This window comes from Mercenaria mercenaria, chromosome 18 (genome assembly GCF_021730395.1).
Source record: "Mercenaria mercenaria strain notata chromosome 18, MADL_Memer_1, whole genome shotgun sequence".
Classification (NCBI taxonomy): domain Eukaryota; kingdom Metazoa; phylum Mollusca; class Bivalvia; order Venerida; family Veneridae; genus Mercenaria; species Mercenaria mercenaria.
The window spans coordinates 7,092,845-7,110,867 of NC_069378.1; the positions used below are offsets into that span (position 1 = coordinate 7,092,845).

The 18,023-nt window shown below is 37.1% G+C and overlaps 1 protein-coding gene across 1 annotated transcript in view; it reads left to right on the plus strand.

Moving 5' to 3' along the window:
* LOC123539355 (muscle M-line assembly protein unc-89-like) overlaps positions 1 to 18,023 on the plus strand; it is an 84,318-nt gene that overhangs the window by 24,057 nt on the left and 42,238 nt on the right. The window contains exons 3-8 of the mRNA XM_053530263.1: positions 7,791 to 8,013; positions 8,756 to 8,844; positions 11,252 to 11,449; positions 12,338 to 12,441; positions 12,739 to 12,885; positions 14,688 to 14,714. Coding sequence (XP_053386238.1) covers positions 7,791 to 8,013; positions 8,756 to 8,844; positions 11,252 to 11,449; positions 12,338 to 12,441; positions 12,739 to 12,885; positions 14,688 to 14,714 — 788 coding nt within the window. The remainder of the gene's footprint in view (positions 1 to 7,790; positions 8,014 to 8,755; positions 8,845 to 11,251; positions 11,450 to 12,337; positions 12,442 to 12,738; positions 12,886 to 14,687; positions 14,715 to 18,023) is intronic.

Genomic DNA, 18,023 nt, shown 5'->3' on the forward strand with positions numbered 1-18,023 from the left:
ATTTTTTTACAGAAAAAAAGTTTAGGGTTGAGGGTTAAAATTAGGGTCGGTCGGGTCACTGGAAACATACATATTTTTTTTTTTTGCCTAATCCGACGTATACAGTTTGTTTTATATTGTGTCGGTGGCTGCAAAAGTCGGAAATCAAAAAGCAGCCACTCAGCGACAGTAAGCTTGTCTAAGTTCGAATCTTGTGCGGAGGATAATTAAGGATTCGATGAAACTTCGATGTTTTGAAATTTGAGCATCACCAAATCACAGAAAGAAGGTGTTGTTTTACATAAAAAAGCACAGCTTATAAAATAAGTAGATTATACAATACAGTATTCTAAAAAACAATTGTCAACTTATTGTAAGATTCTTGAATTAGTAAAAAAGGACCACGTTTAGCATTTAAAATATTCTCTAAAAGCTGTCCCTCTTTGAAAAACAATTCCATTTGTAAAGAAATGAAAATAAACATTCTCAAAATTCCTGAGAACAATGTTTAACCTAGTTATTCGACATTTCAGCACTCTTACATTGTTGCAAATGCATCAAAAGGAAGACTTGCAACATCTCTTTGAAAATGGTGTGATTTTAAACGCCCTACACTGTCCATAAAGGTGGACCCTTATTGTGGTCACTTGCATCAATCAGTTAATTTACAATCAGTTTCTTGAATAATATATATATCTATTCTGTAAGGTGTTCAATTTTCATGTAAAACAATTCTTTCTTTCTATGATTTTGGTGATGTTCAAATTTTAATACATCAAATGTCCATCTAATACTTAAAGTAAACCTTGGGAGAAAAAATGCCAAGGTCCCCACTGGTCCATAACTCTGCCATCCTTGAAGGGATTTTGATATTACTTGGCTCAAATGTACCCCATAATAAGACAATGTGTCATGCACAACTTTCAGACCCCTAGCTTTAAGTTCAAGGTCACAATTGGCAGTCAGATGTTAACATGACATGGACATGGTCTGTTTCATGTCCCATCCATAACTCCGTCATTCATCAATGGATTTTAATATTACTTGGCACAAATGTTTTCCATGATGAGATGACATGCCATGTGCATCACCCAGAACCCTAGCTCAAAGGTTAAGGTCACAATCGGAGGTCAAAGGTATACATGTCTTTTTTCCTGTCCAGTCCAGAACTGTGCCTTCTATGAAGGGATTACAATATTACTTGGCATAAATATTTCTCATGAGATGACGTGTCATGCACAACACCTAGAACCCTAGCTTAAAGTTGAAGGTCACACTTGGAGATCAAAGGTCAGTAGGAGTTTTTTCCTGTTTGGTCTATAACTTTGTCATGCAAAACAGGATTTAAATATCAGTTTGCACAAATTCCCCCGGAGTGGGACAAAGTCTCATGCGCAAAACCTGGGCCCTTAGCTGCAAGGTCAAGGTCACACTTGGATGTCAAAGGTCAAAAGGGCTTTTTTCCTGTCCAGTCTTTAACTCAACAATCCTTAAAGAGATTTTAATATTACTTGGCACAAATCTTCAACACCATGAGACGGAGTGTCATGCGCAAGAACCAAGTCCCTAGGTCTAAGGTCAAAGTCTCGCTTAGAGGCCAAAGGTCAGATACAAGAATGACTTTGTCTTGAGCATTTCTTCTTCATGCATGGAGGGATTTTGATGTAACTTGGCGCAAATGTTCACCACCATGTTTGGGACAGATTGTCATGAGCAAGAACCAGGTTCCTGGTCTAAGGTCAAGGTCACACTTAGAGGTCAAAGGTCAAGTTCAAGAATGATTTTGTCCGGAGCATTTCTTCTTCATGCATTGAGGGATTTTGATGTAACTTGCCACAAACGTTCACCACCATGAGGCAGCCTTGTTTTAAAATTACCTTCCTTTGTTGTTACTATAAACAGATTATATTGTAACATTTTTATGCCCCCCTTCGAAGAAGGAGGGGTATATTGTTTTGCAGATGTCGGTCGGTCGGTCAGAATATAGACCAATCCGTTTCCGGATGATAACTCAAGAACGCTTGGACCTAGGATCATGAAAGTTGATAGGGAGGTTGGTCATCACCAGCAGATGACCCGTATTGATTTTGAGGTCTGTATATCAAAGGTCAAGGTCACAGTGACCCTGAATAGTAAAACGGTTTCCGGATGATAACTCAAGAACACTTGGGCCTAGGATCATGAAAGTTGATAGGGAGGTTGGTAATGACCAGCAGATGACCCCTATTGATTTTGAGGTCAGTATGTTAAAGGTCAAGGTCACAGTGACCCTGAACAGGAAAACGGTTTCCGGATGATAACTCAAGAACGCTTAGGCCTAGGGTCACGAAAGTTGATAGGGAGGTTGGTCATGACCAGCAGATGACCCCTATTGATTTTGAGATCAGTATGTCAAAGGTCAAGGTCACAGTGACCAGGAACAGTAAAATGGTTTCCAGGCAATAACTCTAGAACGCTTGGGCCTAGTGTCAGGAAAATTGATAGTTAGGTTGGCCATGACCAGCAGATGACCCCTATTGATTTTGAGGTCAGTATGTTAAAGGTCAAGGTCACAGTGACCCTGAACAGGAAAACGGTTTCCGGATGATAACTCAAGAACGCTTAGGCCTAGGGTCACGAAAGTTGATAGGGAGGTTGGTCATGACCAGCAGATGACCCCTATTGATTTTGAGGTCATTAGGTCAGAGGTCAAGGTCACATTGGCCAGGAACAGTTAAAACGGTTTCTGATCTTCTTGTCCAAAACCATAGGGCCTAGGGCTTTGATATTTGGTGTGTAGCAAAATCTAGTGGTCCTCTACCAAGATTGTTCAGATTATTTCCCTGGGGTCAATTATGGCCCCACCCCGGGGGTCACATGGTTTATATAGACTTATATAGAAAAAACTTTGAAAAACCTCTTGTCCAAAACCACAGGGCCTAGGGCTTTGATATTTTGTATATGACATCATCTAGGGTCAAATATGGCTCCGCCCTGGGGGTCACATGGTTTACATAGACTTATGTAGGGAAAAACTTTGAAAATCTTCTTGTCCAAACCACAAAAACTATGTCTTTGATATTTTGTAATGTAGCATCATTTAGTGGTTCTCTACCAAGTTCGTTCAAATTATCCCTCTAGGGTCAAATATGGCCCCGCCCCAGGGGTTATATCGTTCATATAGACTTATATAGGGAAAAACTTAGAACCTTCATGTCCATAACTTACATCATTCAAATTTGGACCACATGTATAGTTTTGAGTGCAAGATGAACCTTGACATGATTTGACCTTGATCTTGACCTAGTGACCTACTTTCACATTTCTGTAGCTACAGCCTTCAAATTTGGACCACATGCATAGGTTTGTGTACCGAAAAAAACTTTGACCTTGTTATTGACCTAGTGACCTACTTTCACATTTTTGAAGGTACAGGCTTCAAATTTGGACCACAGGCATAATTTTTTGTTCCAAAATAAAATTAGACCTTGATTTTGACCTAGTGACCTACTTTCACATTTCTCAAGCTACAGCCTTCAAATTTGAACCACAAGCATAGTTTTTGTACTGAAATGAATTTTGATCTTGAGATTGACCTAGTGACCTACTTTCACATTTCTGAAGGTACAGGCTTCAAATTTGGACCACTTGCATAGTTTTGTGTTCCGAAATAAAATTTGACCTTGATTTTGACCTAGTGACCTACTTTCACATTTCTCAAGCTACAGCCTTCAAATTTGAACCACATGCATAGTTTTGTGTACCGAAATGAACTTTGATCTTGAGATTGACATAGTGACCTACTTTCACATTTCTGAAGCTACAGGCTTCAAATTTGGACCGCATGCATATTTTTGTACCCCCCGACAACAAAGTTGTAAGGGGGTGTATACTGGTTTCAGGTTGTCTGTCTGTCTGTCCGTCTGTCCGTCTGTCCGTAGACGCAATCTTGTGCGCACCATCTCTCCTTATCCCCTTGACAGAATTTAATGAAACTTCACACAAGTGATCAGTACCAACAGTAGTTGTGCATGGGACATGTTAGATTCTTTTAGAAATTTTTTTTTCAGAGTTATGGGACTTTGTTTTTTTGTTACTATACTATATACATAGACACAATCTTGTGCGCACCATCTCTCCTCATCCCCTTGACACAATTTAATGAAACTTCACACAAGTGATCAGTACCAACAGTAGTTGTGCATGGGGCATGTTAGGTTCTTTTAGAAAAAAAAATTGCAGAGTTATGGGACTTTGTTTTTTTGTTACTATACTACATACATAGACACAATCTTGTGCGCACCATCTCTCCTCATCCCCTTGACACAATTTAATGAAACTTCACACAAGTGATCAGTAACAACAGTAGTTGTGCATGGGGCATGTTAGGTTCTTTCAGAAATTTTTTTTTCAGAGTTATGGGACTTTGTTTTTTTGTTACTATACTACATACATAGACACAATCTTGTGCGCACCATCTCTCCTCATCCCCTTGACACAATTTAATGAAACTTCACACAAGTGATCAGTAACAACAGTAGTTGTGCATGGGGCATGTTAGGTTCTTTCAGAATTTTTTTTTCAGAGTTATGGGACTTTGTTTTTTTGTTACTATACTATATACATAGACACAATCTTGTGCGCACCATCTCTCCTCATCCCCTTGACACAATTTAATGAAACTTCACACAAGTGATCAGTAACAACAGTAGTTGTGCATGGGTCATGTTAGGTTCTTTCAGCGACAAAAATTGCAGAGTTATGGGACTTTGTTTCTTGTTAACATACTATGTACATACAGTCTGCATATGCAATCTTGTGCGTGCCTAATCTACCAAACCCTTACACACAATTTAATGAAACTTCACACAAGTGATCAGTACCAACCCTAGTTGTGCATGGTGCATGTTACATTCTTTTAGATAAATATTCTGCATAGTTATGGGACTTTGTTTTTTGTTACTATACTGTATACATACAGTCTATATACATACAGTCCACATAATTATGCAATCTTGTGTGCGTCAAATTGCAATGTACTGTGTCAGTGCATGCGGGGGTACATTCATCACCTTTAGTGATAGCTCTAGTTGTGTTCTGAATTGAAATTTGACATTGATTTTTACCTATTACCTACTTTCACATTTCTCAAGCTACAGCCTTCAAATTTGAAGCACATTGATAGTTCTGTCTACCGAAATGAACTTTGACCTTGAAATTGATCTAGTGACCTGCTTTCACATTTCTCAAGCCACAGCTTTCAAATTTGGACCACATACACATTGTTTTGTACCGAAATGAAATTTGACATTGATTTTGACCTTGAGCTAGTCTTGAAATTTGGAACATTCAAAAATGGCTCAGTGGATGGCGCCAAGATCACTCTGTAATCTCTTGTTAGGTTAATAGGTTAAAGGTCAAGGTCAGATTAAACCAGAATGATAGAACTTCTGTTTACAGTGAGCATATAATTTCTGTTCCTTGTGCAATTACTGAATGCATCAAGGGGGGCATTTCGTGTTCGACGAGCTCTTGTTATGACTGGCTGTAGGGAAAAATCGAGACCACTTTTCTTCTGTGGTGCAACATGCATGTTACATTCAATATTTAGCTGTATTTTGACCTATCTTTATCAGGTAAAGAGTTTCTTGTGGACTTATGTCATATAGATTTTTTTTTTTTTTTTTTATGCCCCCGAAGGGAGGCATATTAGTTTTCAACTGTCCGTCCGTTAGTTCGTTCGTCACAACGTTAACTTTTTGCATGAAGGCACTTTACTCGCGAACCACTGCACCCAGGATCTTCAAACTTCACATGCTGATAGTACTTATTGAGTACACGACCCCTATTGACTTTGGGGTCACCAGGTCAAAGGTCAAGGTGTTTCGGGGGCATTTGTCACCATTAGTGACGGCTCTTGTTTTAGGATTAATTTCCCTTTGTTGTTACTGTAAAACTGTAGGTTTTTAAATATGAATATTTAAATCTGAGTGTTTTGTTATAACATATTGTATATAGTACAATATTGTTTATACATCATTGGCAGATATCAGTTCATTATGTTAAACTGCAGTAGAGAAAACTAGGTACTTTGTACTGCATGGCAATACTTCATTCACTTGTTTTATTCAACTTTACTTTAAATTACTGTAAAATTATGATTAAACATTCATTACAAGTCAAAACTTTTGCATAAATTTTGTATTTCAGAAAACGTTATAGAGGTCAAAAAAGTCCTAATCATTTTGTGTATAATAAATACATAATAAGTCTTGTAAACAGGCTGTCAGTCATAATGAAAAATCATGTTTGGAGAAATTATTCAAAACATCAAAGCAAATTAACCAACCACAAAGTACATTTATTGAATGAATGTATACAAATTCTCAACTCTATAAGAAATTTTTGTTTGAAGGTGTTTGTTTTTGAGAACAAGTGCAACTGATCACAAGTCTTGGTTCAGCAAGAAAATTCATATATGAGCGCACCATAAAGCCGACATAGTGCGTTTGCGACCAGCATGGATCAAGACCAGCCTGCGCATCCGCATAGTCTGGCCAGCATTCATGTTGTTCGCTTTCAAAGCCTGTTGTAATTAGAGGAACTATTAGCGAACAGCATGGATCCTGACCAGACTGCGCGCTAACGCACTATGTTTTCTCATGGCGCGGCTCAGTTGTCTTTTGATATTTTTATCTAATTGTAGGGGTAATGTTATGTAGTAAGAACTTTTGCAAGTAGCATGTATAGTTAACATAAACTGAATTACCAGTTAAAAGAGACTTGGGGTAATAAAAACAAGAGCTGTCGGAGGACAGCAACGCTCGACTATTCAACAGCCTTGTCGATTGAATGAATACGAAAGTCGAAAAAGGGGCATAATTTAAAAAAAGCAAAATAGGGTTATGGAACCTGCATAGTGCTTATCAGCTCATGACAGTGGACAAGTGTGTGAAGTTTCAATCCATTCCCATTAGAGGGTACTGAGATACCAGCTTACATATAAGAATTTAACCCAAAACTCCTAAGTTTAAAAAGGTGCATAATTTTGTAAAATGCAAAGTTGAGTTATTGACCCTTTGCACTGCATGTCATATCATGACAGTGAACAAGTGTGTGAAGTTTCAATCCTTTCCCATTAGTGGATACTGAGATACCAGCTTACATACAAAACCTTAACCAAAAAATTCTAAGTAGAAAAAGGGGCATAATTTTGTAAAAAAGCAAAATAGAGTTATGGAACCTGCTTTGTGCATGTCAGATCATGACAGTGAACAAGTGTGTGAAGTTTCAATCCATTCCAATTAGTGAGTACTGAGATACCAGCTTACATACAAAACCTTAACCAAAAAATTCTAAGTTGAAAAAGGGGCATAATTTTGTAAAAAAGCAAAATAGAGTTATGGACCTGTGCAATGTAAGTCAGTTTATCACAGTGAATAAGTGTGTGAAGTTTCAATCCATTCCCACAAGTGGTTACTGAGATACCAGCTTACATACAAAACCTTAACCAAAAATTTCTAAGTCAAAAAAGGGGCATAATTTTGTAAAAAAGCAAAATAGAGTTATGGGACCTGTGCAATGTAAGTCAGTTTATCACAGTGAATAAGTGTGTGAAGTTTCAATCCATTCCCACATGTGGTTGCTGAGATACCAGCTTACATACAAAACTTAACCAAATCGGGACGCGGACGCCGACGCATGAGCGAGTCCAATAGCTCTACTATTCTATGAATAGTCGAGCTAAAAAGGCATACAGGTATGCTGATTTGAGAATCTGTTTTTAAATTAATACAGGACTGCCTTTGATAACTTCTGCTTCAATTTTCTAGGTATAGCACTTTCGAACGTGAACATTTATAAAGATGGGCAGAAAGTTGAGACGAGTGGCAGCATCCATGTAGATATTTCGGACGACATAATTTCGCTGAGTATTGACAACGTCACTATTACTGATGAAGCAGTCTACTGTGTAAGAATACAAGAATCAGGGAGAGACTACGGTGAAGTTAGATTGAAAGTCGACACTTCTGTCAGTACTGAAGGAAAGGAGAGGTAACATCATATTTAACTTGACCCTTACCATGCTAATTTTCAAAAATGGACAGGTGCATCATTCAATATGGGCAGTACCACTTATTATTTGAAGGGGTGTTTACTGAAAAATTACACTTCACTTATGTGCAGGCTGATCTTGGTCTGCACTGGTCGCAAAGGCAAAATCACTGGGCGCCAGCAGGCTAAAGGTTAAAAACTAATTCCTTCTAAATTGTTCCTGTCTGACACCATTATTTTACTGTTAAAACTTTTCTTATACAACATTTCAGAGTTATTGACCTTTGAAATTCCTAATCAGTAAATTTTCTGTTGTTTGCTAAGAGATGCTAGTAGTTTGGTTCTTGAACTTTTCTGAATCCATTTTTAATGGTTACTGCCCAATTCTAAAAAAAAAATAAGGTGCCTTTATCTTAATATTCTACAAAATATGATCTGTCAATTTTTGTCTGAAATATTTAAATCCCTGACATGATCATTAGTATTTGTAATTTTATGTAAAACTGAAGAATGTAATTAAGTGATCTTCAGGCAGTAATTAATATAATTAAATTATTAAAAAGTTTACTAGGGTAGTGTCTTGTTTTAGAACAAATTGACATTTTGACGTATATGTACATACAGAGGTTTGTTGCTTTTTAGATGCATTACTAAGAAGGTGTTACGTTATAAGCTGATGTCTACTCTTTTCATCACGTTATGTTAATTATCCTATTTTAGCCAGTTGATTAAAATGTTACAGTGCTGCGCCGGAGGAGCCACAGTTTGTTGTAGAGCCGGTTGTGGATGTGGAAGATGGGAGGAGGTTGTCTATCAAGTGTTCTGTTACTGGTAAATGATTTAAGCTTTCCTTTTAAGTTAGCAGAACCTTGAAGACAGATGGCAAATAACGTATTCTTCATATGCGATTCTTCATATGCGATTTCAGTATTTTCTTTTTAGCTCACCTGTCACATAGTGACAAGGTGAGCTTTTGTGATCACGCAGCGTCCGTCGTCCGTCCGTCCGTCCGTGCGTTCGTGCGTGCGTAAACTTTTGCTTGTGACCACTCTAGAGGTCACATTTTTCACGGGATCTTTATGAAAGTTGGTCAGAATGTTCACCTTGATGATATCTAGGTCAAGTTTGAAACTGGGTCACATGCGGTCAAAAACTAGGTCAGTAGGTCTAAAAATAGAAAAACCTTGTGACCTCTCTAGAGGCCATATATTTCACAAGATCTTCATGAAAATTGGTCAGAATGTTCACCTTGATGATATCTAGGTCAAGTTTGAAACTGGGTCACGTGCCATCAAAAACTAGGTCAGTAGGTCTAAAAATAGAAAAACCTTGTGACCTCTCTAGAGGCCATATATTTCATAAGGTCTTCATGAAAATTGGTCAGAATGTTCACCTTGATGATATCTAGGTCAAGTTCGAAACTGGGTCATGTGCCATCAAAAACTAGGTCAGTAGGTCAGATAATAGAAAAACCTTGTGGCCTCTCTAAAGGCCATATTTTTCATGGGATCTGTATGAAAATTGGCCTGAATGTTCATCTTGATGATATCTAGGTCAAGTTCGAAACTGGGTCACGTGCGGTCAAAAACTAGGTCAGTAGGTCTAAAAATAGAAAAACCTTGTGACCTCTCTAGAGGCCATATATTTCATGAGATCTTCATGAAAATTGGTCAGAATGTTCATCTTGATGATTTCTAGGTCAAGTTCGAAAGTGGGTCATGTGACATCAAAAACTAGGTCAGTAGGTCAAATAATAGAAAAACCTTGTGACCTCTCTAAAGGCCATATTTTTCATGGGATCTGTATGAAAATTGGTCTGAATGTTCATCTTGATGATATCTAGGTCAAGTTCGAAAGTGGGTCACGTGCCTTAAAAAACTAGGTCAGTAGGTCAAATAATAGAAAAACCTTGTGACCTCTCTAAAGGCCATATTTTTCAATGGATCTTCATGAAAGTTGGTCTGAATGTTCATCTTGATGATATCTAGGTCAAGTTCGAAACAGGGTCATGTGCGGTCAAAAACTAGGTCAGTAGGTCTAAAAATAGAAAAACGTTGTGACCTCTCTAGAGGCCATACTTGTGAATGGATCTCCATAAAAATTGGTCAGAGTGTTCATTTTGGCGATATCTAGGTCAAGTTCGAAAGTGGGTCACCTGCCATCAAAAAGTAGGTCAGTAGGTCAAATAATGAAAAAACGTTGTGACCTCTCTAGAGGCCATATTTTTCATGGGATCTGTATGAAAGTTGGTCTGAATGTTTATCTTGATGATATCTAGGTCAAGTTTGCAACTGGGTCAACTGCGATCAAAAACTAGGTCAGTAGGTCTTGAAATAGAAAAACCTTGTGACCTCTCTAGAGGCCATACCCTTGAATGGATCTTCATGAAAATTGGTCAGAATGTTCATCTTGATGATATCTAGGTCAAGTTTGAAACTGGGTCACGTGCCTTAAAAAACTAGGTCAATAGGTCAAATAATAGAAAAACCTTGTGACCTCTCTAGAGACCATATTTTTCAATGGATCTTCATGAAAATTGATCAGAATTTTTATCTTGATAATATCTAGGTCAAGTTCAAAACTGGGTCACATGAGCTCAAAAACTAGGTCACTATGTCAAATAATAGAAAAAACGACGTCATACTCAAAACTGGATCATGTGGGAAGAGGTGAGCGATTCAGGACCATCATGGTCCTCTTGTTTTAATTTATGGAAAGTTATTTGCACGTTCACCTAATTTTTGTCTGCAGAATGCTGACTTGCCTAAGGAGAATATGTAATTGCCAAATATCATTACAGATCTGCTACCTTAATTATCTGCAAAATGAACTGAAGAAAGTTAAACAAGCTGAAAGTTGAAAAGTTTATCTCTTCGGGGTTATTAGCAGATATAGGTTTTCAGTCTGATTTGTAAATTCAGCGCTACTATAATATAATAAGAGAAAAGTATTAATTTTATTTCATTTCCTCTATTAATTTGAGAAAATGATATGTAAGAAAAAGAATCTTATCACTGGTAAAAGAAGGTGCTTATAGAAATATCTGAATCTCGTGTAACTGTTTAGGCAGTAATTTGTTACCGTCTGAATAGTTACCGTCGAGCCAGATATTTCAGTCTGAACCCTTAGCCAGTGAAAGAGTCTTATACATTTGCATTAGTATATGAAGGCATGTTTTTCAATGGAAAGAAAATGATATAATGTTATACAGTGCTAGTGTTGTCTGAAATACCTTCAGGATTTCCTGCACCAGAAGTTACTTGGTATCACCAGGGGAAAGAACTGGATCAAGATGCATTATGGGAGATCTACAGCAAAGATGGCTACCACTACCTTGGTGTGGGTGACCAGTCTGTACTGGACTGTGAAGAGATTGTATGCCGGGTAGAAAATGATCTTGGTTATGTACAGAGAGTAGTATGTGTGAGAAGAGATGGTACATAATTACATATTTTTGTTTACTTCATAAGTTTGTCTATAATACCATATTATGTTTTATTATCCCAAAGACCACATCCTGGAATATTTACCAGATAAAAAAAAATAATATCAAAAATACATCTTCAGTAGCAACTTAGTTTGTTTTATTTGATAAAAGGCATAAAATCTATTAAAAAATCCTTTGGAATCATAAAAACTAAACTGCTGCAGACTCTGTTTAATTGAGTCTGTTCATAATATTTTTATAAGAAGGACTTATGAGTGCATTGTTTTGTAAAATGTTTGAATGTTATGGCTGTTATGGGAACAAATTATCGATGATCACGCTTGATATAGTTTGAAATCTGTATAATCTTTGTTGGATATATTTATCGTTACTAGGAAGTCAAACTTCATCCAGAAGTTGATCATTATCGGATTGTGTTTTTGTTAGGTTTGATGTCACAATGACACAGTTATAGGTCATATGGTGACTTTTCAGCTTTTCTTGGTGGAGGAAGTGCTCGGGTGCTTCTCCAAGCATTAGTTCAAGCACAGGGCAGAACCAGCCAACTTCCGCAAACCAGTTAGATGGCTTCCTCTCATAAAAGAATTCTATGCTTCAAGCAAGGTTTTCTGGTCCTTAGAGATCATGGAGTCATTCAGTTGATGTGTAATAGTCTATTAGAGTTCCACTTAAGCTGGTGCTAGGGGGGCATGAAGGGTGTTACACTTTCCATTACCTCTCATGGACCTCTCATAGACAGACTCAATCAAACCGAGTCTGCTATTATTTTGCTTGGTTACAGTCTGTGCTTCCAAAGGATCTTCATATAGATTTTGTTATTTATCAAATTATGTATATTAATTAATGTATATGATGGCTTGTGTTTCTGTGTTCCAGGAGAGGAAGTATACTGTGAACCAGTTTTGCCACCTGTAAGTCCAGAGCCGTCTGAGGTTACAGAGTTATCTCCAAGCATAGAAATAGAGATCTCGGAAATAGTTGTAAGTTTATCATTCAAAATCTTCTTCTAAAATTAAATCAGTATCACATAAACATGCTTTATATAGAATTATCAGAGAACTTTGAAAGAATTTTCATTAAGTCTTGTCCTGCTATTTACAATGCCTGACGTGCATCCTGGAAATCTGAGAGCTGTTCATAATGTAATCTTATGTCTAGCCATTGTATGCCAAGGAAGGGAAGTAAGCACTTCCTTACTAATGGAACGGAAAGCTCACAGATTACCTCCCTTTGCTATTATACTTTTACAATAGCTAGTACTAATAATTATATTTCAGACTGCCAACTTAAGAAAACTTCCACTGGCCAGTGATTATACAGACAGGCTAAATTTCGTTACATTAAATGCTGGTGATGTTATTGAAGTTCTTGCCTATGAGACAGAAGGAAAAGTCCTTGCCAGGAACATGCCTCACAAAGATAAGGTAACTTGTTCTATTATGGAATACAGTCGAACATGTGCTAACAACCACTGGTGAACCAGTCTATAAAGGTCATTAGGTCCATTTCCAGTTTAGACATGCAGTGTATTTTAAACTCTGAATCAAGACTACTGTGAAAGCATTAACATTATTTGTTGGGGACTAATTTTCTTTGATTTCATATTGGTGTCAAACCATGAAATTAAATCCCAACAAACAGGTTAAATTCATATTCATTAAAAACTGAAATCCACAAAACCATAACCACATGAAACGGCTGTTTTGGCACAGTCTCGAAATTCTGTCGGCCATTCGTTTTCATGGTTTCCGGACAATAACTCATAAAAGGCTTGACAGATTTAAATAAATTTTGGTACATATGTGTAACATCATAACATACATATCAATTTTGACTTTGCCTACAAACCACCATTTTTAGCTCAAAAACTTGACTTCTTGTCAAAAACCGCAAGGCGTAGAGCATCGATATTTGGCATGTGACATCATCTAATGGTCTTCTATGAAGATTGTTCAAATTGTGCCCCTCGGGTGAAAAGACGCCCTGCCCCGGGGGTCCCAAGTTTTACATAGACTTGTATAGGAAAAAACTTTAAAAATCTTCTTGTCTGAAATCACAATACCTAGGCCTTTGATATTTGGTATGAAGCATTGCCTTGTGTTCCTGTACCAATGTGTTCAAATTATGCCCCTGGGGTGAAAAGAGTCCCTGCCCTGGGGGTCCCAAGTTTAACATAGACTTATATAGGAATTTTAAAAAAAAATCTTTTTGTCTGAAAGTCTAAGGCCTAGGCCTTTGATATTTGATATGTAGCATTGCCTAGTGGGTCTCTAACAAGATTGTTCAAATTATACCCTTGGGGTTAAAAGAGGCCCCATCCTGGGGGTCACTTATTATATCAGTTATTTAGGAAAAATACTTCAAATATTATCAGATCATATTTCCTAGACTGTTAAGTTATTAATCTCCCGCCACAAGTGGTGGGGGGGTTATAGGAATGGTCTCCATCCGTCCTTCCGTCCTTCTGTCCTTCCGTAACATTTTGTGTCCGCTTTGTATCTCCTAAACCCCTTGAAGGATTTTCATGAAACTTGGGTCAAATGATCATCTCATCAAGACGATGTGCAGAACCCATGAGTCAGCCATGTCGGTTCAAGGTCAAGTTCACAACTCAAAGTCAAAGGTTTGAGCCTTCCATTTCGTGTCTGCTCTGTATCTCCTAAACCCCTTGAAGGATAATCATGAAACTTGAATCAAATGATCACCTCATCAGGACCATGTGTACAATTCATGAGTCAGCCGTGTCGGCTCAAGGTCAAGGTCACAACTCAAGGTCAAAGGTTTGAGCCTACATTTCGTGTCCGCTCTATGTCTCTTAAACCTCTTGAAGGATAATTATGAAACTTGGATTAAATGATCACCTCATCAAGATGATGTGCTGAACTCATGAGTCAGCCATGTTGGCTCAAGGTCAAGGTCACAACTCAAGGTCAAAGGTTTGAGCCAAATTTTCACCATATCAAGACCATATTATTTGTAGTACTGAAAACATTATGACTTTATTACACAAAAAAGACTTTAAAATTCATAGCTGTATTTGTCAGAAGTTATCAAACTAGACGTGGTTTTCAACTGGTTGTGCAAGTTATAGATGAAATGAGATGATGGATTTTCATTATTTTACAAATTATTCTATTTGTTTGATTAATCCAACTTGCAGAATCATCATGCTGCTGAATAAATATCTGAATCAAATATATATAATCTCTAAATTGTTTTTCTACAGGTGTGTTATATCCCTGTACAAGCTTTGGTAAGTTTCATTTTGTTTTGTAATACAGCTGGTGGTATTTGATGTTTGTGTAGATGTGCAAAAAAAAATCCAGTATACATTTCAATAAGTGTCTGCCATTTGAATATTCAGAGCACTTCAGTTTTAACCAAGTGTAGTCATATAATTATATTCATGTTACACTTGTACAATCCAAATCTTCAGTTGAAACAGTGCATGTTTACAAGCAGTGATAAGATCCAGCAATTTTTAGCAGACACTTAAAGCAAAATATATATTGGAATTTCCTAAATCTGCATATTACTAACTTAACCTCTCTCATGACAAAAACCTCAACTAACCTGTGTCATAGAAAATTTAGCACCTTTGTTAAATGAAGGCTGCCTACTATCTACTTATTATTTGCTTATTATTTAGTTACTATACTTTGAAATGGCATTTTATAAGTTCTGTACAGAATCAGGCTTATCAGGAACAGAAAGACAGTTTTCTCAGAATACACAGGTAAAATTTTATATGACCACAAAAAATGTAATTGATATACCTTAATCTAAGGCCTTTGTGAAATCTCACATATACTTGCTCCATAATGAGGATATTCTGTATTTTGAAAATGCAGTCACAGTTCGATATATGGTGACAGACAGAGTGCATTAAAACATTAAGCTGAAGTTTCACATGTAAAAGGGAATAATTTATGGAATATTAGTGCCAGAGTTGTAGGACTTTGTGTGTTATGATGTGGTTGATGATGTGGAACAACTATATATTAAGTTTGAATAAAATCCATAAGTAGTAACTGTACGAAAATGTGTCAAAACTTTAAACTGAAATTCTAAGTAAAAAGAGAACATAATTCACGACATTGGTGCGAGAGGTTTCAACTTTTGAACCAGTTCTATTTAGTAAGAGCTAGAGTGAAAGTGTATCAAACTTGTATCAGATATCCTACGTAAAAAGCATAAAGGAATTAATTGAAAAGGGCATAATTTATTAAATATTGATGGCAAAGTGTCATATTGATGAGGAATAAGTATTTTAAGTTTGAAACAAATCCATTAAGTAATATAGATAAAGTGAAAGTGCATCAAAACTTTAACCAGGAATCTTGCTTTAGCTCCATCCAAAGACTTATACGATACCTTTCCATATATTTTGTACAGTTCAGCCAATGATTGGAAAAAGATGCTCAGATAATAATTCTGAAACTTTTGAAGAGAATTCAGTGACATTTGACAATTCTTCTGTACCAAATTCTTCATAGGAATGTTCTGTCCCTAGCACATCCTACTACACATTTTTGACTGGTTTTATGGCTGAATGATTTTCAGCATATTTGTAGATGTTTGAAATCTCGAGTCATATCAGATTACAGTTGATTTTAAGAATAAATAAAAAAAAAAAGATTACTTTTTATAGTCATCAGAGCACAAGGTTGTGATAATTGGATGCCCATTGTCCGAACGTCTGTCAACATTGTCTTCAGACTGAAACTGTTATGTGGAAATTGATGAAACTTGGCTGGATGTTTTTTTGGTAGTCCTATTCCAAAGTTGTTCAGAGCCTTAAGCTTGGTTGAACATAGATGGCCAGAGCTAAAAATACACAAATCTGCAAGTGATATTAACTATATGGCTGGCACGATAACTTAAAGACACCCATTGCCCATATTTCACTGTAGTGTCTAATCTTTAAAGCTGCTCACCTGCTGAAAGGTTTACAGATTCACAGCACTATATGTTTATGTAGGTAAAAGTACAGCATTGCAAACGGTTTATTATTTTTCCAATATAGCCATATAGAACGGTGAATCCGTAAACCTGTTTTCATAAGCCATTTTTAGCCCACCATCATCAGATGGTGGGCTATTCAAATCACTCTGCGTCCGTGGTCCGACATCAGTCCTTCCGTCTTTCCGTCCTTCCGTCCGTTAACAATTTCTCGTTATCGCATCTCCTCAGAAACTACCAGGGGGAGTTTGACCAAACTTTGTCAGAATGATGTATTGGTACCCTAGTTGTGTCCCCCTAAAAATCAGACTGGTTCAACAATTCTTTAGTGAGTTATGGCCCTTTGTTTATTTCTATAATTTACATAGATTTATATAGGGAAAAACTTGAAAATCTTCTTGTCCAAAACCACAGAGCCTAGGGCTTTGATTTTTGGTATGAAGCATCATCTAGTGGTCCTCTACCAAAATGATTCAAATTATTTCCCTGGGGTCTAATATGGCCCCGCCCAGGGGGTCACATGGTTTATATAGACTTATATAGGGAAAAACTTTGAAAAACCTCTTATTCAAAAACACAGTGCCTAGGGCTTTGATATTTTGTATGCGACATTATCTAGTGGGCTTCTACTAAGATTGTTCAAATTATTCCCCTAGGGTCAAATATGGCCCCGCTCCGGGGGTCACATTGTTTACATAGACTTATATAGGGAAAAACTTTGAAAATCTTCTTGTCCAAACCACAAAGCCTAGGGCTTTGGCATTTGTAATGTAGCATCATCTAGTGGTTCTCTACCAAGTTTGTTCAAATCATCCCCTAGGGTCAATTATGGCCCCGCCCTGGGGGTCACATGGGTCATATAGACTTATATAGGGAAAAGCTTTTAAAATCTTCTTGTCAATAACCTACAACATTCAAGTTTGGACCACATGTATGGTTTTGAGTGGCAAGATGAACCTTGACATGAGTTGACCTTGATTTTGACCTAGTGACCAACTTCCATATTTCTGTAGGTACAGCCTTCAAATTTCGACCACATGCATAGTTTTGTGCACTGAAAAAAAACTTTGACCTTGATATTGACCTAGTGACCTACTTTCACATTTTTGAAGTTACAGGCTTTAAATTTGGACCACATGCTTAGTTCTGTGTTCCGAAATAAAATTTGACCTTGATTTTGACCTAGTGACCTACTTTCACATTTCTCAAGCTACAGCCTTCAAATTTGGACCACATGCATAGTTTTGTGTTCCAAATGAAATTTGACCTTCATTTTGACCTAGTGACCTACTTTCACATTTCTCAAGCTACAGCCTTCAAATTTGGACCACATGCATAATTTTGTGTACCGAACCAAACTTTGACCTTTACATTGACCTATTGACCTACTTTCACATTTTTGAAGGTACAGGCCTCAAATTTGGACCACATGCATAGTTCTGTGTTCCAAAATAAAGTTTGACCTTGATTTTGACCTAGTTACCTACTTTCACATTTCTCGAGCTACAGCCATCAAATTTGGACCTCTTGCATAGTTTTGTGTACCGAAATGAACTTTGACCTTAAGATTGACCTAGTGACCTACTTTCACATTTCTGTA